General features: G+C 47.1%; 1 protein-coding gene across 1 annotated transcript; it reads right to left on the reverse strand.

Annotated features, from left to right (window-relative positions):
- Positions 1-1335: 1335 nt before the first annotated feature.
- LOC136517507 (uncharacterized) lies at positions 1336-2366 on the reverse strand. Its single transcript, XM_066511083.1, has 3 exons — positions 2008-2366; positions 1802-1923; positions 1336-1675 (listed from the first exon to the last, which is right to left on the reverse strand). Exons 1-3 carry the CDS (start codon positions 2276-2278, stop codon positions 1505-1507), a joined length of 564 nt encoding a protein of 187 aa, XP_066367180.1. The 5' UTR covers positions 2279-2366; the 3' UTR covers positions 1336-1504.
- Positions 2367-23115: the final 20749 nt, after the last annotated feature.

The following is a 23115-nucleotide window of genomic DNA, read 5'->3' on the forward strand; positions in this document are numbered from 1 at the left end:
TGTTCGCGTCACCCAATTTAATATTGGTGACACGTGAAGCTTGCCTAGTTCTGGCTCTTTCGATGACCGCCAGGCCGAGGACTCATCTTTTTAGCTTTGTTCTGAGATCGGATTCCGCCGGTGATATAAGCTTCTATTTTCCTGAGCGACATCCAGGCGCAATATCACTTCTAGAACCATGTGCAATTTTATTTTAGCGTCTGAAATGATTCTGTTGCTCCAATTTCTCAGATTTTGCGCTGTGACAAGCAACTTGTTGTAGAGGATGTGGAATGGCTCATGGTGATTTGAGGTTTCTGTCCATGCCCTCAGCACCACCTCTTTGAATCCTGGAACTTTGACCCAGAAATTTTCAAAGCGGAATGTCCTCAGCCATCGCGGGCCACTCTGATTGGAGAGGAGAAGCGGGGCATGGTCTGACAGAGAGGTGGAGAGAGCGTGAAGAACATGGGAGGCGAACGTGGAGTCCCACTCGGCATTGCAAAAAACTCTATCTAGCTTCATCAATGTTGGATGGCGCCTCTCATTGCTCCATGTAAATTTGCGATTCTGAAGGTGAATCTCCTGGAGTTCGCATTCATTCAAGACCTCTCCGAATTGTCGCATTAGTCTGTGGTTTAGTCTTCTATTGTTCTTATCAGCCGCTTTGTAAATTAAGTTAAAATCGCCAAGAAGTAGCCACCGCGTATTGTTCTCTGGTTTGATTGCTTTTAGTTCTTCCAAGAACCTTTGCCTTGCACGGTGCCGAGTTGGCCCATAGACAACAGAGAGTCAAAATTTTGTCCAGCACTCCTTAACTTCAATGTCAGCCGAGAGGTGGAATTCTCTCATGACGCAGTTGGTTAGAGTGATGGAATCATCATTCCATAGAACGACAATTCCGCCTCGCGTTCCAAGAACACCAGTCGCCGGTTTGAACACATAGCTACACAGACGAAAGCCGCCCAGGTAGGCTGTAGTTTGCTGATCTAGGGAGGATAGCTTTGATTCTTGCAGGCATGCGACGTGGGCACGTGGCACCTTCTGGCTGCCACTGTCTGATGCACGACATCTTTTCTATCTTGGCGATTCAAGCCGCGAACATTTCAGCATAATATGTCCATGTTTGGTCCTATCATCCGTGAACACAAAAACTCGGTAGGCGCCCCAGCGAAAAGTTTGTGCGGGAAGCAGCAGCAGTTGGCAGGAGCGTGCAGGAGTGTAGAGAACTAGCAGCATGCAGTAGTATGCAGGAGAGCTGTAACTTGCAGCAGCAGCCACAACGTGGAGCTTGCTGGATTTTGCATTGCATTGAGCACAGAACAGGTACACGGCTGGGAGTTGCATCAAAATACTAGGCCCTGATGGCTGAAGCAAATAACTGCGACGAGTCCTCAAATGGCGAAGCAATCTTGCCTTAGGAACATCACAAGAGCTGAAATTAAAATGTTGCGACAACGGAGATTTGAAATCTGGATACATGATGATAACAGAGTTGAACTCATTGGCCATCAGGTGGGTTGCTTCAGGTTGCAGTAGGCAGGATCGCCTCCTGGAGGTCGGCGATTCCTTCACCCGCCAAGTCGATGAGGGTCTCGTTGATCTCCATTGCTGGTCCGTCATCCAAGTTGAACATCTCAGCAAGCGCAGCAATCACCTGTTCTGGCAGTGGACCATTGAACATGGCGACAAATTCCTGCAAGGCAATTTCAGCTGGCTGGAGGTCGTCTTGTAAGAGGCCGAGCTTCCTGCACAAATTCTGTTGTGCACGCTGCATCTGCGTCATGGGCCGATTTTTGGCGAGGCGTGCACTGCGACGTACCGATGACATGTCGAAGACTCGGCGCTGGCGTCTGCGACGTTGCACTGCTGGTGGCGCTTTCAGCGGGCTGGGCTTGCTCAGAATGATCGGCGGCGTCGTGTTGGTGAAGAAAGCAGCAACCCCTGTTGGTATTTCCTCCATGGGAGGGCTGTTACTATCAGCAAGCTGAGCAGTTTCAGTCACATTAGCATTTTGAACATTCAGACCTGCAAAGAGGGCCTGGAAGTTCGCTGCCTGCAAGTTGACCGTCGGTGAGGTAGGCTCTGGTGTCTGCTGCATGTTGATGGTTGGAGGGGCAGGCGCAGTTGCCCCTGTCGGTTGAAGCTGCAACTGCTGTAGAGCCTGGTCCACCGCGTCAATGGAGCACTCCACTGCCGGCAGGACCGTGTCGATGGAGCACTCAACTGCTGGCAGGATTGTTGTCATTGCGCCTTGTGCCGGAATGTCCCGAAGAAGGCGTGCGAAGATGTTGGACATCGGGACAGTAGTGGCCGGCGCAGCATGCTTGGGTGGGGCGGGCGAGGCTTCATTCCCATTGGGTGGTTTAGCCCCAGAAGTGACTCCAGAGCCGCCGTTGGCTGGGGGCGCCTCCAACAGCCCCAGGTTGGTAGCCCGGCTTTGTTGATGTAGTCGTTGAGGAGCGCTTGCATGGATGCCGTGATTCCGTGAAGCCTTGGACTGCCTTCTCACCGCCCGGCCAGCCGATGATGCGCTGCATGGCGTCTTGAAGCACCCTGAACAGTTCCTGAAGCTTGCAGCTCTGCACATTCTGCAGATGGTTCAGCTGGGGCAGTGCCTCTGGAAGGTCTTCAGGCGTCTTGAGCCCATCTTGTTGACCGATTTTTTTACTATTTGATCATTTTTTTTTTGAAAGTTTCTCACAAATAGACCTCTGGTGGAAAGAATTTCGGAAATGAACCCTGGGCTCGGTGCCACCGTCACTGGCGCCGAGCTCCTGGGCACGGGGAAATGGCCTGCCAGGGGGCTCGGCGCCAGAGTGACTGGCGCCGAGCTCGGCGCCGTAGATCTTGGCGCCGAGCTCGGCGCCAAGCCCCCTGCATTTAACCACAGCCCAACCTTCTTCCCCGAGCGTTCTTCCTCTTCTTTCTTCTCCCTTTCGGGTTTTTCTTTCCCCACTTCACCCTACCTCACGAATCGACATATTGGACTTTGAAAACCTTGATTTGATCCGTAGATCTTCGAGAGCAAGGTATACTCGCTCACCTCCTGGTTTTTTTCGCATCAATTCGGTACATATTAGTCGAATTTTTGAACCTAAGAATCGTCATCACTTAGGGTTTCATTGTATCCCTCAATATATGTATTATACAACCGTAGGTTGATTCCAAGGCGTGAAAAAAGCTAGCAAACCAAGCCGTATGTAGTTATGTTATGGGTTCATTGTTGTGGATGAAATGAGAAACCCTAGATTTAGGGTATAATGTTAACTGCTTTTGGTTCTTAGAACGAAATTGGTTGTATTATAGTTATGGTTCTCATTGATATTTTTTTGTGATGTTTTTATTTATGTTTGGTAAATTACATCCGTTTTGTTAGATGCAAGAAATGTTTCGGGAGGAGTTTTGGCCAAAACGGGGTCGTCCTCGAGAATTATACCCCGACGCGTCTAGCAAAGATGCCCTCGTCCCTCCTGACCTTCCTGTCCCTAACTGTGACTGTGGTTTGTCGGCCCATGTTTTTCAATCAAAATATCCAGACACAGCCGCGCGTTGCTTCTACACATGTAGTCGGTTTAATGTAAGAAATTGTTTGTACTATCCTTTTTCTTTATTTGTTTAAGTATGGTACTAATATTTTATTGGAATCTAGTTGTGTAGGACCATAAGAGGTGCTTTTTCTTTCAGTGGATCGATGGTGCAGACAAGTTTGATCCTAGGTACCTCTTTTTCGACGATTGGTTTAGAGGGAGACATCCACGTGAGCACTTCAAGCGGTGGGTTCCAACCCCCCTAACCCTCCGGCAATGATGGCTAAGGAGAAGCACCTAGCCACAGTTAGACGACTCGAGGAACCTTCTCTGTGCGATTGCAGAGATCGAGTTGTGATAAATCCTAAGAATACGTTGGAGTTTGTGTGTCCAAATAAGCATGAAGTAAGTGCAAAGTGCATGTGTTAAAATCTTGAGCTATATGTGTTCATGTACTAATGTCTCATTATTTAGGTGTATTCAATGATGAAGTGTCGTTTCAAGGAGTGGTTGTATGGTCCTAAGAACCAATGGCCGGAAGAACCGCGGAGGGTTAAGGAAAAGAACAAAGAACGGGTAATCTACAAAGCACCTCCTGTCATGTGCGAATATGGTGTAAAATCTAACTATGGCCTAGTCCCTTCAGAGCTTGGAATAGACCATTATTGTGGCCATATGATTGAGTATGATGAGGTTCGTTATTTTTCTGGTAAACATGAAATCGTATTTTGTTTGTTTTGCTAAGACATATATGATATAATATTTCTTTTGAACAGAGCACTAGGAAATACAGTTGGAAATGTTATGATGGTCAAGCTAAGTTCTTGGATGAACTGAAGAAGAGGCAACTAATTGCATGGAAGAGGAGATATAGACCTGACTACGTCAACCTATTCGTTAAACATCACAAAAAAAATGCGTGAGTTTGCTAGACAACACGGTATTTGTAACCCGATCGATGTTGGTCTTAACAAATAGAGATTGGAGAGGTAGATGACGTTAGAGGAGGAGAGGGCAAGGAATGAGGCAAGGGAGGAGACAAGAGTACAGATGCAGGTCTTGAATGAGCATGTTGCTACATTATGTGCCAATGAGTGCTTGAAAACCTTTTTTTCATTGCCTGGTTTTAAATGTAATATAATCGCGTTGCTAACTGATTGCATTTTATACATGAAGGGATTGGTTGTAGCGGGGAACATGCTGCAGAGGTGGCTCGTGCAAGGTATGAGGAGAAGAAGTTAGATGGCCATAGATCACGAACTGGTCGCACCGTTCAATCACCGATTGTGTTGTGTGATGATGGAGACGAGGATGAGGACGACATTGGCAGACTGAGTGAGCTCATTGCTCTAGCAGAGGCGGGCATATAGGCGCAGGAGGCTGAGGACAACACTGGCAGACTGAGCGAGCTCATCGCTCTAGTAGAGGCGGGCATTCAGGCGTAGGAGGCTGACGATGACACTAGCAGACTGAGCGAGCTCATCGCTCTAGCAGAGGCGGGCTTACAAGTAGAGGAGGATGACGACGTGTTCTTCACTCAGGCCGCAGCGGCCGCAGATGAAGCAGAGGCCGCTTACTATAAGCGACATGCAGGTCAGAGCAACGCAGTTGAGCCTAGCCACAGCAACAGGGTTGTAGTAGAGGACTGGTACTCGGATGATGAGTTGCTTACTCAGTACGTTTCAGACTGAGGATTTGAAAGTGCATTTGCCCCTATGTCTACTATCGGCACGCAGTTGTAGTATTAATATGTTGTGTAATATGGCATAGTATCGAACTTTTCATTATGTGGTTGTTTTCATTATCAATGGTCTTAATATTCCACTTAATGATACGAACGTATTTAAATTTGAACACGTGCTGCAAAAACACTTAATGACGTATGACATTATAGAAATCAACACACGAAACACATTAAATGGCATGTGACTACATGTACCGAACCTGGGTATAGAGTTTTCTTTGACTAAACCTAACATGTCTTAGGTAATTAAACCATGCCTTAGGTAATTAAACCTAACATGCCTTAGGTAATTAAACCTGGGTACATGTGAAAAAGATAAAGTCATCCTAGTAGTGTGGCCACATAGCAAATTGTGTTGCACCTTCTCCATAGTAGCCCCCCGTTGTTGTTGTTGGTGGTGGCAGGGGTGACGGGGGAGGCCCCTTCTTCTTGTGGTTAGGGCAGGTGCAATATGGATCATTGCAGAGTGCCTCCTGTGAATCGGCACCATTGTTGTTGTCGTCCTGTTCATCGTCCTTGTAACCACTGCTAACTTCCCTTTCTAGATCGAAGATACGGTCCTGTAGGTAGTAGATGTACTCCGCATGTGGATAAATAGGTCTAGGATCGACCCACCTACTGAACCCATAGTTTTCTTCAGCCAAGAAAGACTACAATAAGTATGTCGTGTAAGTGATATACAAGACAAACATATTGAAGAAACAAATAGTAATAGCAATTACCCATGCTCGTAGGCATTTGAAGAAATAACGACCTCCATCTATTCTCTCGGTGAACATCTACACTAGGTAGTCCTCACCATGCATGTATTTTGGCCACTCTTCTTTCCTTTCATCGTATCCTCTCAGTGGTGCTTCTTTGGTGAAATCACTTTTGCTCTCAACTGGGAACCTCTCATAAAGAGCTTTCTCAAAGAAATCGGGACCAAGAGGACCCTCCCACCCCCAGGTAGTTTCCTTCCCCTTTCCTCTCCCTCTGGACGACCCTCCAGACATTGGTACTGCAACGAAAGCAAATGTTGAGGAGTGTTCTTCTTCCTTATTGTTTGTGTGAATGAGAGGGAGTGAGTGGTTATTTATAGGTTGAGAGGAGGAATGGAGGCCTCTCAATATGTCATGTCAGCGATCCGTGTGCCTCTTCACCTCAGCCCTTGGATCAAACAGTCATAAGATGGATGGTGGAGATAGAGTGGAGTTGTGCTTCCTTGCATGTTGTCCGTATATCTGAAAAGTCTATATCAGTGATGTGATAATTCGATGCTGTCCGTGTATCTGAAAAGTCTATGTTTATTGTCTGAAAAGCATAGATTCGTTCACTATTGCTGGGTAATCCTAGATTCTTCTACAAAGTGTATGCACAATATTTCCTAGATTATACACGTAATAAATTTATAGTTAATCTGTGTACTACATTTGTGCCTTTGTACAAGTGTAGTATGATTAAAGGTTCACGCAAAAAATTCACAAGATACGGTCTTGTATTAGGAGCATCCATAGTTACAAACAGAGACATCAATATATATTCCAAACATTTAATCATCCAACGAGCATAATGCAACCACAACGAATATCACAACCAACATAATATGTCATGCAAAGTCCAAATAGTCACATTGTCCATACAGTCCCGAATAGTTACAGAAAAGTAAATACAAAATTCACAATAATTCATAGTAACACCTACCACGTCCCTCACTGTCTCCTACTCTTGCCCCTACCCTTGTGACCTAGAGCGCTGGTGCCTGGAGTGTAAGGGTCACGTGGACGGCGTCGCCTAGTGCCTAGCGACGGGGTAGGATGAGTCGATGGAGCGTCATGGAGCTGAGAGGGCCCAAGCTCATCGTGTCTCTTGTCCATGTCATCGTCGTCGTCATCCTCCTCGTCCTCGTCCCCATCCCCTGTAGCTGCTTGACTAGAGAAACCCAAGGCTCCTCTTCCTGTGGAAGGATCGTACACGTCATGTGTCATGTTTGTCCTGCAACCACAACGACTAGCCGCACAGCGTAGACGACGTGACAACCTCTGTTATACAAAACTATGTTAACTGAAAGAATATAACATATTAATGATATGTTTGAAAGAATATTTTAAATCTTACATCTAGGAAGCCAAGTATGTAGTCATCATTGACTCTCGGCCGAACACGCTCGATCTCTTCAACTGAGCATTTCAGTGTATTGCCCTGCAACAAAGTTTTCAATAATAAGACTTCTGAACGCCTAATGTATTGTTATGTAACTCAACGTAACAAAATAAGGTGATTGGCTTACCACTCTGTCCAAGATCGGTCCTGCCTCCACCTGCCTTCCTACACGAGTGGACTGGTCGTACGCCGTGTCTTCATCGTCGGAGGACTCGATATCGGCATAGTTAGTTTTGGTCCACTATAGCCTGAGCCTGCACCCGTGTCGAACGCTGGTACCAAGCTTGGTACCGCCTGAACTCACGGTTCGTGTGCGGCTCGTTGTTGTCGTCCATGTTGTCGTGCATCTCCTCCCATTCCTCAATGTAGGACTGGTGGTGCCTATCCCAGTCAAAAATCTTCTTATTCCTCTGATGATCCAACCTGCACGTATGTCATCGTTACATTAATCCACGTACGTGGCACCATATTATAAGAAATAGACCATCATCATGAGACATTTGAAATATCAAAACACTTATTTGTGTAAGTTAACGCTAGTCGAGAACAGAGGCATAGGCCAAAGCTGTCTCGCTCCAAATTGGCGTGTAACCCTATCTGGCAGGTGGTACTCGACAGCATAGAAGTAGATTAGAGGGCACCTCATCCTATAGAAGTAGTCGTTGGCCCCACAGACGTTGCTCAGCTGAAAAGGAAGTGCGTCCTCTCCACCATACGGCTCCCACTCCACCTACAACATGTCTAAATAAGATGTTAGATGGTATACTAATCCTTTTCAAAGCAGCATGGAAAATAAAATTTACTTACACTAGACGCCGTCAGCGAATCTAGCTCATTCATGTACTCAATGTACGCCTGGTCTATCCTCGTGTGCGGAACCTTGACCTGGTCCCAAAGGTACGCCCACGTCGGTTGGCAACTTGGAGGCTAACCTTGGAACCACTCACGACGAGCCAGAACCTCTGGACGACCAACTGGAAAATGAGCCCACATCCACAGCTGTAACAGGTACACGCATCCACCAAGTGACGGGTTCGCCATAGACCGATGACACCCCTCGCATAGCTATCGATATAGAAAACACAAGACTGCAGAGCCCCAGTTGTACTAACCCGCCTGGTCCTAGTCACTGAGGTAGTGGATCCACATCCAGGACGCATTGTCACCCATGGCGTCGGGAAAGAGAACGCAAGCAAAAAGGTGTAGGATCCACGCCCGGTAGTAGTACCCAACCGTCTCCTTATCTGCCTCCTCGGGGCACTGTGCGAACTCTGCATGTAGCCATGAGATGGGAACTCTAGAAGTGCAAGCCCTTGCTCGCCAAGCTCACGCCCAAGGAAGGCCTCCACTCGTGCTCTCCAGCCCTCTGACCTACACTGCCCGGTGACTAGGTTCCCATGAATCCTTAGGCCTAGCATCTTCTGATAGTCCTGAAGCGAGACTATCATCTCCCCAAAAGGTAGGTGGAAGCTGTGAGTCTTCGACCGCCACCTATATTTAAGACCAAGCAAGATTACTTGTCAAAAAGTCAATCGCATGAATAAATGGCCATGAAGGGAGGCAATGATTCACTTTAATACCTGTCTACCAACGTAGTTATCGCCGCTGAGTTGAACTTGGGCAACCCACGATGAACCTGAAAGGAGATAACATCTAGGCCAACTCTTTGCAGGAAAGGAGTGTACCTATCGTCGTACCGAATGTCCAAGAACCCACTGTGGGTCCTAGAACGAAGGTGCGGAAGGTCCTACATCGAATAAAACATAGTCACATGTTACTTCACGAACACATGTACGAATAAAACTTATAGATTATTACCTGCCCCAGTGAAATGAGACATCCTTGGTGGGTCTCCTCGTACATCGAGTCGAGCAGGTGGAATTGCTCCATCCTACAAAAAAAGTGAATGAATTAGAATTGCAATGTACAATGAAACATGAACTTATAAATGTATAAGTAATTGACACAAATACAAGCATAAATTGAGACATGCATAATTAAATATATGAATAAGACAAATATAAAATAATACTATAAACCAATAGTCCTACCTCACTAATCTGCCAACGGCAACTTCGTGAGTTGTGGCCAAGTCTACCGCACTTGCCGCACTCGTACTACTTGGGATCAGTAACAAATGGAGTTCCTCTCCCATGCCTAGTTCTTTCGGGTATCTGATCCATAACCATCCTATGCCTCATCCTCTGCCTTGATCCATGCTTGTTCCAATGGTAAGATGGATCTATAATGTACTTCGGCCCATCATATGGAGGCCACTCTCTAGGGTCCTAGAAAGGCATGAAGCGGGGGCTCCATGTGTTCACAAGTGTGTTGACACTAAACTCATGAGGTATCCTCCTCTCGATATTATAGTTGTGATGCCTAGCTGCTACCACCAAATGAGAACATACAAAGTGGTATTGCCTTGGTTTACCACAAGTGCACTTGAAATCTTGGAGGACAACCACATGTATCCTCGACTCTCGGACCTCACCGTCGGACATTGTACTGCCCCTATGCTCGACCTGATAAGTCCCTATGGCATGGTCAAAGCATGCAACCTCATGTGTGCCAGCCCTTTCTCTTGCCTTCTCTAGGTGTGCCTTTGGTTTCGGAGCCCATATCTCTCCATCATTCCTCAACTGCAATGCATGGGTGTGTCTATCGTTGAATCAGGCAACAAGCTTAAAGAAGGTGAATTGAACAATTGCATTCACGGGCATACCACGTATCCCTAATAGCAACTTATTGAATGACTCTGCCATGTTGCTGCACTGAAACTCATACCTCCAGCCACCGACGTCGTGAGCTCTCATCCATTTCTCCAAATCCCTCATCAAACATGTGAGCCATTGTCTACCTTCTGCATTTGATGCGGTTCTGACCTGCTCCAACTTTTCCCTAAAGTACTTGTCCTCAAGCTGTCGAGCAGTCTCCTAGAACAGATCAAAGTTTTTCTTGACACTGTCCTTCCGGAGTAGATTCTCGGCAAGGTGTCGAGTACACCAACGATGGTGCAAAGGTGCATACCCCTCTAACTACTCTCGCATGACATTAAGTATGCCCTGATGCCTATTAGATATGACGCCAACCTCCCTGCTAGGCCCAACCACATGTATCTGGACTAGCCTCAAGAACCATCCCCAACTATCATTGTTCTCCTTCTCAACCAAAGCAAATGCCAAAGGAACCAACTTGTTGTTTGCATCATAGGATATGGCTATAAGAAGTGTGCCCTGGTATTTGCCAATCAAGAATGTACCATTAATGGAGAAGACAGGACGACAGTGCCTAAAGGCCTCGACACACTGAGGGAAGCACCAGAAGGCACGAAAAAATATCTGTCTCCCATCCTTCCATGCATTAGGTTTTGGGATGTACTCATAATGCATGTCTGGATTCACCGCTTTGATTGCATTGAAAAGAACTGGTAGCTGCTCATACCCATCCTCCCAGTCCCCATATATCATCTTCCACACTCGCTGCTTAGCCCTCCATGCTTTACCATAAGTTATCACATATCCTTCATACAACGCCTCAACGGTCCTGATAATTGTTCTCACCTTCATGTTGGGTTCTCCCTACAAAATTCCCATCAACCGCTTGGCATTGAGGGTAGATGTCAACTACCAATGCCTCAGTGTCAGCTCATGGTCAGCACAATTGTGTGGCCCAACAACTTTTGTGATCTTCCATTTTCCGGTCACATGTTGCTTCCTTGCACAAACCCTCCATGGGCAGCGTTCCTTGTCACACACAACTGTATAACGGCGCTCCAAATATGAATGCAATACCCTGTAAGGCCTCTTTCGTATCAGTGCAAAAGCCGGCAACCACCTCTTCAAAGCAGGGAGGTCATTGAACACCCTCCCCTCCTCAATTACCATGTTAGGACTGACCTCAGGAGCTTCTAGGTGCTCATCATCATGTCCTTCTGCAAACGCCTGATTGGAATGAGCAAGATCACTGAACTCATGAACTCTAGGATCATGGCGGAAGGGAAAGATACGCCTCATCATCTCAACATCACTCTCTGTTAGCTCTCCAACAGGACGATCATCATCAGAATCAAGAGCCCTAGCCATCTCATATGGCTCCGAATCATTCATAATTTCAACACTATTGGAGCCATGGAATCCATCTCCAAAGTGCACTTACGCAGCAACATGGGGCACATCCATATTCTCAGGAATGTCTCCTACAATGTCATTACAGAAATGAGGAAAGAATGAAAGAAATAGATGTAAGGAGCGGGGTAAGCTCCCAAAAACCATGCGGTTAAGACACTTACTCGGATAATTCTGTGTCAAAGAGATCTCATAAGGAGGATCTACCATGAAAACATGAGTATGACAACCATCTCCAAATACCGCATTGGGGGCAGATTAAGCATTAGGAACCGTAGGCACAATCTGCACATGTGGGTAAGGTTTTGGAACGGGAGGGTCAATGTGTCCCGGATGATCCATTGCTAGGGTAAACCCATGAGGGATTGGATCAACTAACACCCGATGCACAACCATGTTCAAACATTGCAGCTGGCTCTTCATAGCTGATCTCACATAGTTCTCCCGCTGATCCGCACAACCAATTGAGATCATTCATCTGAAGATGTTTGGAGGACAACCTAGGTGCAGTACACCATCAACTGTAAGTCATCATCTCCAAAGCAATGTAGCTCCTCCCAAGCCCTTGCAACCATCTCACTAAATGAAGGCCTATCATTGAATAGCACAGGCACACTTTGCATGTCAAGAAACTCAACATATCCATAGCGACCGCTTTCAACCGTGCCTCCATGATATATGGTCACTAGGTTGTCCATCTATTTTAAAAACGTAACGAAACACATGTCCTTTAGTCCAAATTAGACGATAGATATTACCAAACAAGTACTTTCTAACTACAAACTAAGTAATCAAGATAATAACTACGTATATATTTATAGTGTACTCACTAAATAGCTAGATCATATATAGTTAACTACAAATATAACTATATATCGAAGTAGCTATCTAACTATATCTATTTACCAATATATCTATGTTTCTATCTATCTACATATATATCTCACTAAATCAACTAACTGAGTCATCACAGTAACTAGTAAATAACAAACACCAACTAAATAGGTACATTGCATATTCATAATTTTTACCTTTCTAGGTCAGTGAACGACGGGCGTAGGTCAAGGCGAAGATCTAGGCCCGTGGTGGCGCGGTCGACGACAGAGGTGGCGCGCGGTGGCCGTGGGGTGCCCGGCGCTCCGCACGGTGAGTCCGGCTCGATGAGCGCAGGAGGCACGCCGGCGGTGGATGGCGCCAAGGCGGGGCGAGGCCGGCGGTGGAGGGGGGCAAGGTGGGGCGAGGCCGAGGCCATCGGTGGAGACCAAGGCGAGGCTAAGGTGAGGACGGCGGTGGAGGACGTGGCGGTGCGGCGCTGCAGCCAACCACGGGCAACGGCGCGAGGGCACGGCGATGCAGTGTAGGCTCCGGCGAGGGAGCGGCGGCGGCGGTGCGGTGCGGCGAGGGCGCGGGCTCGGCCACCGGAGCAGCAGAGATGATGCGGCGCGGCGAGGGCGCGGGCTCAGCCACCGGAGCAGCAGCGGCGGCGCGGCGCGGCGTGGGCATGGTGCGGTGGAACGGGTGCGGGCGCTGGCATGGCGTGGGCGTGGGTGCGGCGGTGGAGCGGTGATGGCATGGGCAGGGTCGGCTAGGGCGAGAGGGAGAAGAAGAAAGGTGGAGTGGTGGCTGTGGCAGATATTTCCGAGCTCGGCGCTAGAATGACTGGCGCTGAGCTCGACGCTGAGCCCCCTGGCAGGCCATTGCCCCGTGCACAGGAGCTCGGTGCCAGTCACTCTGGCGCCGAGCCCAGGGTCCATTTCTAGAATTCTTTCCGCTAGGGGTCTATTTGTGAGAAACTTTTTAAAAAGGGCCAAATAGTAAAAAATTCGGTCTTGTTGACGCTCTCTGTGTCTCCCACCATGTCCCCACACTTGATTGCAGGGCGAGCGGGAGCGCTCATGGTACACTGGGGTGTCATCCTTGTAGTGGTCCCAGAAGTCGCGGCCGCGCCCACGAGCGTCGCGACCCCCATGGCCACGGTCGTCGTGGTCGTTGTCGTCATCGTGGCTCCTACGGCTATGACCGAGGTCATAGCCCGGGTGGTCGTCGTTGTACTTGCTCTTGGAGCCACGACCATCATGACGTCGCTCTGCCTTGCTGCCACCACCGCGTTCATTGTTGCCATGGTTGGCACGCGGGTGGTGGCGGGTGATGTGGGAATTCCTCAAAAGCTCGCGGCGGCACCTGATGACCATCAATCACACCCAAATGCCAATCTAGGAGGCGACGCTTACCAGGGGAGAATTTGTCATTGCTGTCGATGGTGGACACGGTGTAGTCATGAATTTCTTCAAGGTGGATGATGGCACCATGCTTGCGCCCATGCTGCCAGTGTTCCGGCGGCATCTCCGACACCACTATGGATGCCAGAACAGGATCCTTGGCACGACCGGTGAAGGTTAGCCAGACCTTCTGGGGGATGAGGCTTGGATTTGCAGTCCAAGCCCACAGGTCCACCATCTTTGTCTTAGCCGAATGCAGAAGGTTGGTTTCGATGGTCTCTAGAGCGCAGCGCCTGCCGATGATACGCTCCACAATCTTCGCATCCCAGGCATGGTTCGGGATGCCATCGAGGCAGAGCTTGACCCTAAACAGCAAGGTGACGGCCAGGGTGTTCTTGAGGCTGCACCACTTGATGAAGTGGATGTGGATACCGTAGCACTTGGTGAAGCCTTGCTTGAGGGGCGCAGTGGTGGCGATGCTCAAACTTGATGAGGAAAGTCTCCGGGAAGTGCCCGGTGACCTCGCCATGGCAGAGCCTGAACTCATCGTGTATCGCCGCCTCAACCTCCTTAGGGCCCGTGCCTGGCGGGTCCGTCATGGCGTAGGACAACGCCACAGTGTCCTCCCATTCACGTAGACTCGCGTCTAGGACATAGGAGGTTGGGATGAGACATTCATCCTCATTCGGGCGGGTGGCCGGATCACCAGCATCGCCATGGCAGTCGAGGTCGAAGGTGGACGCAGCGGTGGGAGAGCATCGTCCCTCAGGGGTGGAGGGGGTTGCAGTGGCTTGCTCGTAGACGCCTCCCGGCAGTCACGCTCCCGGTGTCCGGAACGTCGGTAGCGGAAGCAGCGGACTGGATTGTTTGGACATAATATTTTTCTGCTACAAAGAAAATAAATATACGGACGTGCCAGTGTACTAAAGTACACAAAAATAAAGAAACAAGAGGAAATACACTTTATTCATATTTAATAAAAATACAAATATTGGTCTCATACGAATGTGCGCTTCCTAGCGCAGCGATCTGACTGTTCGATGTGGTCTTCATGGTTCCTAAGGCCTCAGAAGGCTCCCAGTTAATTACCTCTGGCGTTCTCGTCGCAACAGTCCCTCTTGACAATGCATAAAATCTTATAATATATAGGCGCTAATTTTACTTGCAAAACAAAAGCAAATTCAATAATATATTTTTAATTTAACATGTCTGATAATTATCGAGGAACAATGTAGATTAAAAAAATCAATATATTTGTTTTTTTTTCTCACCCATGACAAATTTTTCTTAGGTAACATTCTAAAATTCTAACACCTAAATTAGAAAAAAAAATATGACTATATGGATACAAAGTACAAGAAGTCTGGAATACTATATACATAATTAATTTGGATTAAAAATAAAAAGGAAAAAATACCTTGCGCCTAAATAACTGATCGATGATCGCAATTCATAAGAAGCCAAGAATCAAAATGTCGTCGTCGTGGAGCCTTGCCTGGTCGCCGTCCTCTTGCACCGTGTTCGTGTCTCCGGTAGCCTAGCTCTTCACGGCGGCGTGGCTCACCAACTCCGCGTGTGTAAGGCGCATGTTACGAACTCACGACCAGAGTGTGCTATGTGCAGTGTGACTCCTCGCCTCCTCTCTACCCAAGGGCCATGGGGAAAGGAAAATAGGAAAAAAAATACCGATGTTGTCTTTTTGGACCGTCTGGCCAGTTCTGTCTCTCTTCTCATTAGTTTAATAATGTCTAATGGACTATAGGACCTGGGGGTTTGTATACCTGGGCTTGGGTGTTGCAGAACCGTCTGAAATAACATGCTTACGGAGGTGCTCGTCTTCACCAAACACTAAGCACCCTGAAAGCAAGCTACAGCGGGCGATATCCGTCGGGCACACCCTAAGAGAGAATCCGAAAGATCCACATTTTTCTCAAGGATCCAATAATGAGAACGAGTTACAATACTTATCCATTTCATACATTAGAGTTTCTTAAAATTACATTATTATAATACCAAATATCAGAGTGCGGAATGATAAACATCGGAATTTAAAATAAATATCTAGCGATAGGAATGAGGATCCGGCTGAGCCCACCAGAAGAATCCTCCACACAAGGGTACTTCTCATGCGTTACCTGCAAGGAATATGATAAGCTTTTATGGTTTGCTGGTTTTTTTTGGCAGAAAGCAATACTAATAGTGAGTCCTTATTTATGTTATTATTATCAGCCGTATTAAGTTATCATCTAATCAGTTTATATAAGCACATGTTCTACTTTCAAGCAAGAGTTGAGCAAGCAATTCCATTTCTTCTCCTTTCAACTTTTAGTTCTTACTACGGTGCTAAACATGAAGCAAGTCGTACCGACTCAGCGGCGATTCATGAATCAATGTGCATAGCTGGGTGCCCCAAAAACACACGCCCCACTTATACCCCAGGCACAAGCAGGACCAACCCATCACCCTCCTGTCCTGGGTGTCTGGGTCCCCGTCCAAACTTGGACTCCAAGCCCCCTCTCCTGAGTCCTGGACTCAGTGTAGTGTAAGGACATCCACCATCTTCGCCTCCAATTAGTCGGTCCGGAAAGAGCCAGATCCATGACAAGAGAGCAATAAGTCTTCTCTGCGCCCATATCCAAGTATGTGCTTGGGACAATAGATCTGTGACTTACCCACGATGCCTTATGCAACAACCGGTCCTTAATCGACTTGGATAAGGAAAAAGTGTAACCGCGCTATGTCCTATTGGCCGTAGGACACAACCCCTTACACCCACCAATACCCAAACCATATCCCTGCCCGGTCACCATTTACCTTTACCATTTTATCATGAGTGATCATGTTTATCACCTACTTGTGAGTAACGGCAGATTACTCACGCTACCGATATCCTGAGCATAGCAGCTACTCGACCTATACTAGTAGGACTCATATGTAGATATATTTATGCATGTAGTCTCCATAAAATGCCTATAACGTAAATGCACATCATATATATATATATATATCCAGTGATCATTAAAAATATGGGTTATGCACCGGGGCTTGCCTTGGGCAGGCGATGAGTCAGTAATGTCAGCACCAACAGGCTCCGGGCTCCCTCCTGCACGAGGATCTCCTCCTCATACTCCTCGATCATCTCGTCGTACTCCAGTTCGTCGATGGGCGCGAACTCAACCAACCCATGATCTACATGCATGACATGATGATGCAATACTTAGTAATATAGCAACAACAACTCTTAAAACAAAAATACATCTGTCTAACTACTAAGCTAGTGCTACCGACCATGGTACTAAGCTATATCTTGTTACCGACAACAAGTTTGAAGTATGACATTCATTATTATTATAGCAACTATAGGTATTCTTACTCCTAATGTTGATTTATGCTATATATGATAAAGCAAGGATAATGGCTACTCTATTTATCATCTTACTCTAGGGCTACAAAATTTACAACAAGTACATAATAATCTAGTGAGCCTACTATAAAAATTTTATAGCCATATCTATCACCAATCTACCACAAAAATTCCTATAATTATTAATCTATATAATACTAAGCTCTCTAGTTTGAATTTATCAACCTACCCTTGTCATAGCTAACTGTAATCTAAATACACTAACCGGTAGATAGTATTTTTGTGAACCTAACAAACTTAGTTTCACTATTTTTCGACATTTACAAGATTTACTACAATTTAATAAAGTTTAGCTTGAAACTATATTGAATAAACATTTGTAAATTCGCTGGAAATTGGAAAACGAATTCACAGCGTGGCCCAACTCGCACGTGGCTCGGCCCAGCAAGGCGGTGCACACGCGAGCAGCAAGGCAGGCGGGGGCGCGCGCGAGTGGCCCAGCAAGCGGCGAGCGCGGACGCGATGCGAGCGCTGCCCGACGCGGCAGCGGACCGAGACCGGCACGAGCAGGCCGGCCCATGGCAAGGGTGCGGACCACGGGCACGAGCTGGCCCAGGTGGGAGCGCAGGACACGGGCAGGAGCGCAGGCCGCGTGCGTGAGCTGGCCCCACCGAACAGAGCAGTGGGTGTATTACTAATGTATTCATGGATTTATTTTTCTACAAGAAAGCGGCCCTATAACATGTGAATTGGAAAGGGATGGACTGCACCTCGGCCAATTTGGTGAGCGACGGTGTTTGGCTAAATGGATTCGACGGCGGGGAAAACTCCAACTGAGGCCCTCGACAACGTATGACTGCAATAGCAGTGGGCTTGGCATGACGCAGGACATTATCACGACCCTCAGACATGCACACAAGTTTAGCATTCTGACGCGCGACCGTAGCTCCACGACACGGCGACTGTGAAATAGGGAAGTTAGGACGGCTTAGCTCGGCGCTGAGCGTAGCACCAGACACGAACGTGAAGGCACAGTGAGGCAGCCGTCCCATATGCATGCAGCTACACTGTGTTAATGGAAGCAGTGAAGGTTGTGTAGGCGGTGCGCGTGAGCGTGCTCGGGAGAGTGACGACATTGGTTCAGACGAGCCGAACACGCAAGCAGGCGTGACATCGGATAGTGGCGTAGGCGGATGTGATGGAGGAGGCAGCATTTAGGCCTGTTGGACCCTAGTGCACGCATGTGTGCACACGAGTCGCAAGCCAGGCGCGCACAGCGGAGCAGACCAGGCGGCAGTAATGGCCGAACGGCCAGTGAGCAGCAACGTCAGACGGACAGCGTGTCTAGACACGTGCGCCGTGTGCGAGCGCGTACCAAGGCGCAGCAGCAGGGACCCTAGCCAGCAGCGCGGGCCATGCACACGGGCGTGCTTGCACAGGCACAACAGTGGGGACGTGGCCGGCGCGGCAGCGTGCGCGAGGTAGGCCAGCAGCGGTGCTAGGCCGAGCAGAGGTGGTGACCGTGTCCGGAGATGGACAATGTGTCATGCATGCTTTTTAAAGTGGCTCAAAAACTCGAACCCGATGCTTCAAACGCCAAACCAGTTGTTCTATGCTCCAGAGGGTATATAGGGCTATCAAACTAATCTAAAACACCTCACCACTTCTTAAGATGATCCTCCCATAAAAATGTCCAAACTATGCTTCGTCGACACACCCTCCGACTTAAGAAACGCCTACGTCATTCGTTTGAATTCGCGTCACTTTCGGTTTCCAAGCTACCCACTAAGCTAGCTAGTGACTCTCGTACCCAACCACGGGTATTCACTGTCACCTATGAAGTTCGCACAATGAACTATATCAAAATCTCGCATAAGCGTTCTATTGCACTTTTGTTCGATAAAAATTTACTTAGAACCCTAAACGATATAAAGTGACATGAAATATAACATTTGTTTTGTGTTTTTGACGAATGTTTCAAGTTATGTACATTACTTCATACCCTATATTACACACATCCAAAGACAAGTATGATGCTCATGCAGTGTTTTAGCAAAAATAGTACAATGTAACATCGAGGGTGTTACAAATCTACCCCCCCTAAAACAAAATATCGACCCGAGATTTCATGTGCCTAGTGTGAGAAAGAGGTAGGAAATACATTTTGGCACAACAACTAACTTTCAGAACCAGAGAGAAGGTGGGGGTAATTCTTTAATAGGTAACTCTCCTGTTCCCACGTGGCCTCATCCTCTGAATGGTTTTGCCATTCACCTTGTAGAACTTTACCACTCTGTTCCTGGTCACTCTTTCTTTCTCATCCAAAATTTTGATAGGATGCTCAACATAAGTCAAATCTAGCTGGAGGGGAAGCCCTTCAATTTTCACCACTTCATCAGGCACCCACAGACATTTCTTCAACTAGGAGACATGAAACACATCATGTACCGCAGACATGATATTGGGAAGCTGTAGACGATAAGCAACAGGGCCACACTGCTCCAACACCTGATAAGGACCCACATATCGAGGGGCTAGCTTGCCATGGATACCAAACCAATGCACCCCTCTCATAGGAGACACCTTGAGATATACATAATCTCTAGCTACAAACTCTAAGGGCCTTCTTCGCTTATCAGCATAAGCCTTCTATCGACTTTGAGCTGCTTTCAAGTGACTCTGAATAATGCTCACTTGATCTCGAGCTTCTTTGATGAATTTAGGCCCAAAGTACCCATGATCTCCCACTTCAATCCAGTTGAGTGGTGTGCTACACTTTCTCCCATATAGAGCTTTAAATGGTGCTAGTCAGATGCTTTTTTGGTAGCTATTATTGTAAGAGAATTCAGCTAACTTCAAGCACTCATCCCACTTTTCAGGAAAAGAAATGGTACAAGCTCTCAACATGTCCTCGAGCACCTGATTCACCCTTTCTGTTTGCCCATCAGTCTGGGGGTGGTAGGCTGAGCTACGGAGGAGACTGGTCCCAAGACACTCCTGGAGTTGCTCCTAGAAGCGAGAGACAAAAACCGATCCCCTATTAGAGATGATAGTAAGGGGAACTCCATGTAGGGTCACAATCCGATCAAGGTATATCTCAACATACTTCCTGGCTGAATATGAAATCTTCACCAGGATAAAATGGGTAGACTTCATGAGACGATCCACAATGAACCAGATAGAATTATAGCCATTGGTTGTACAGGGTAGACCCACAATGAAATCCATGGAAATATCTTCCCACTTCCAAATAGGAATAGGCAAGGGCTGTAGTTATCATGGAGTACACATATGATCTACCTTAACTCTACCACAAGTGTTGCATTCCACGACGTGCCGGGTGATGTCCTGCTTCATATTAGACCACCAGTATAAGTGGCGCAGATCATGATACATCTTGTTGCTGCCAGGATGGATAGACAGTTTTGAATGATGGGCTTCATTCAAAATCTTCTTTTTCAGCTCCTCATTGGAAGGAACCACCAGTCTATCCTTGTATCTCACTACTCCATACTCATCAACACTAAAGTGAGGGCCACACCCTTCGAACATCAATTTCTTGATGTGGGGAATTTCTTCGGGGTCTTCCCTTTGCTCCCGAATAATCCGCTCCAGCAATTCTGAGGTCAATGCAATGTGAGCCAACACTTCAGCATGGTCGAGAGACAAAGTTGTTTCCTCAACCTGATGTGACTTTCGGCTCAAAGCATTGGCCACTACATTGGCCTTTCCTGGGTGATAATGGACTTTCAAGTTATAATCCTTTATCAATTCTAACCATCTCCTCTGCCTCATGTTCAGCTCAGACTAGGTAGAAATATACTTAAAGCTCTTATGATCAGTAAAAATATGTACTTTGTTATCCAACAGATAGTGCCTCCAAATCTTCAGAAAGTGGACTACAGCAGCCATCTCTAAGTCATGAGTGGGGTAATTTACTTCATGCTTCTTCAGTTGGCGTGAAGCATATGCTATCACACGCCCATCTTGCATAAGCACACACCCCAACCCTATCTTTGAGGTATCACAATACACATCAAAGGGCCTATCAATATCTGGTTGGGCCAACACAGGAGCAGTGGTCAGAAAAGTCTTCAGAGCTTGGAAAGCTTCTTTACAAGCTGGGCTCCAATCAAACTTAGCTTCTTTTTAGAGCAGCTTGGTCATTGGCTAGGCTATCTTGGAGAAATCAGGAATAAAATACTGATAGTACCTAGTGAGACCAAGAAACTGATGAATCTAGTGCACAAACTTGGGAGACTTCTAATCCAAGACATCTTGCACCTTGCTAGGATCTACTGATACGCCGTCAGGTGTCAACACATGCCCCAAAAACTACACTTGATCTAACCAAAATTCGCACTTACTGAATTTAGCATATAGCTTGTGCTCCCTTAGTCGAGCTAGTACTATCCGAAGGTGTTGTGCATCCTCTTCATCATTCTTGGAATGGATCAGGATGTCATCAATAAAAACTACCACAAACTTATCCAGCTCCGGCATAAAAACTAAATTCATCAGGTACATGAAGAAGGTAGGAGCATTGGTAAGACCAAAAGACATCACTAGGTACTCATACAACCATACCTAGTAGAGAAAGTTGTCTTTGGTATATTATGTGGCCTGATCTTGATCTGATGATAGCTTGATCGGAGATCAATCTTCGAGAACACCTTAGCACCGGCCAGCTGGTCAAACAAAGTATCTATGTGGGGCAAAGGATACTTGTTCTTAACTATTACCGCATTAAGGGGGTGGTAATCCAAACACATCCGCAGAGTACCATCCTTCTTCTTCACAAAATAGCCGAGGAACCCCATGGTGAAGAACTAGGACGGATGAAACCTTTGTCCATCAATTCTTCCAGCTGCTTCTTCATTTCTGCTAGTTCCCTTAGAGCCATGCGGTATGGGTGACAAGAGATAGGAGCAATACTAGGCTCAAGCTCAATAGAGAACTCTACCTCTCTGCCTGGTGGCAACCCCGGAAGATCTTTAGGAAAAACATCTGGGAACTCACATACCACAGGAATAGAGGTAAGATCAGGAGAGGCTTCAGCATGGGTAGCAACAGGTAAGACTGGATATGAGAGTACAATAAGAGACATCCTATCTTCAGAAGAAGGAAGCCATAACTCCACACTCCCCCGCTTCATATCCAATACTACCCCATACACCCGCAACCAGTTCATTCCAAAAATAGCATCAATGCCTTGCCCAGGCATTACCATGAACTATAAGCGGTAAGTGTGGGTGGCTAATACCAAGCTTACTATATCCGTTTGAGTATTGATGAACATTTGTGAACCCACAGTATGGATCTTATAGGTATACAGTATAGCCATAAGTGGTAAGTTGTGCCACTCTACAAATCCTATGCTCATAAAGGAATGTGATGCACCAGAATTGAACAACACATAAGCTGGATGGGAGTCGATGGTAAACATACCAGTCATCACCGGCTCCTACTACAAAATCTGCTCAGCATCTGTGAAATGCACCTGCTCAGATCTGCTGGGCACTTTCTTCTTGATTATGGTCCTCCTGATAAGCCTAGAGTTCGCTGATGGTTGAGTGGACTGAGCTGGCTAGTTCTGGGGACACTCCTGGGCATAGTGGCCATCTTTGCCACACTTGAAGCAAGCACCAAGCTTGTTCCCAAATCCCTGACGAGGTGGGACCTATTGTCCCTGAGGTTGCTGGGGCTGCACCTGCTGCAGGGGTGCATGGTACTGTGTGGAGGAAGTCTGAGAAATCTACTGGGGCTGCCAAAATGAAGGCCCGCCTGATGATTGATAGGGCCCTCATCGGACAACTTGTACCTTCTAAGTGTGAGGGTGGCTGGAAGACCCTACGTAAACCTACTTCCTCTTCCACTCTGCCTAAGACTCCCGCTGAAAACCCTCCATGGCAATGGCGGCGTTCATCAGTGCCCCAAAGGTCTGATAGTTCGCTGTGTACAGCTTCTCCTGAAGGATGGAAGAGAGGCCGCAAAAGAAGTGGTCCTTATT

This window comes from Miscanthus floridulus, chromosome 2, assembly GCF_019320115.1.
Source record: "Miscanthus floridulus cultivar M001 chromosome 2, ASM1932011v1, whole genome shotgun sequence".
In the NCBI taxonomy this organism is placed as follows: Eukaryota; Viridiplantae; Streptophyta; class Magnoliopsida; order Poales; family Poaceae; genus Miscanthus; species Miscanthus floridulus.

Excerpts from the sequence above, each read along its gene's own strand:
- LOC136517507 (XM_066511083.1), bottom strand. The coding sequence starts at position 2,278 with ATGTCCAACATCTTCGCACGCCTTCTTCGGGACATTCCGGCACAAGGC. Across the intron at positions 1,924-2,007 it reads CTTCCAGGCCCTCTTTGCAG|GGGTTGCTGCTTTCTTCACC; the intron begins GTCTGAATGTTC and ends AAATACCAACAG. Across the intron at positions 1,676-1,801 it reads GAGTCTTCGACATGTCATCG|GAATTTGTCGCCATGTTCAA; the intron begins GTACGTCGCAGT and ends ATTGCCTTGCAG.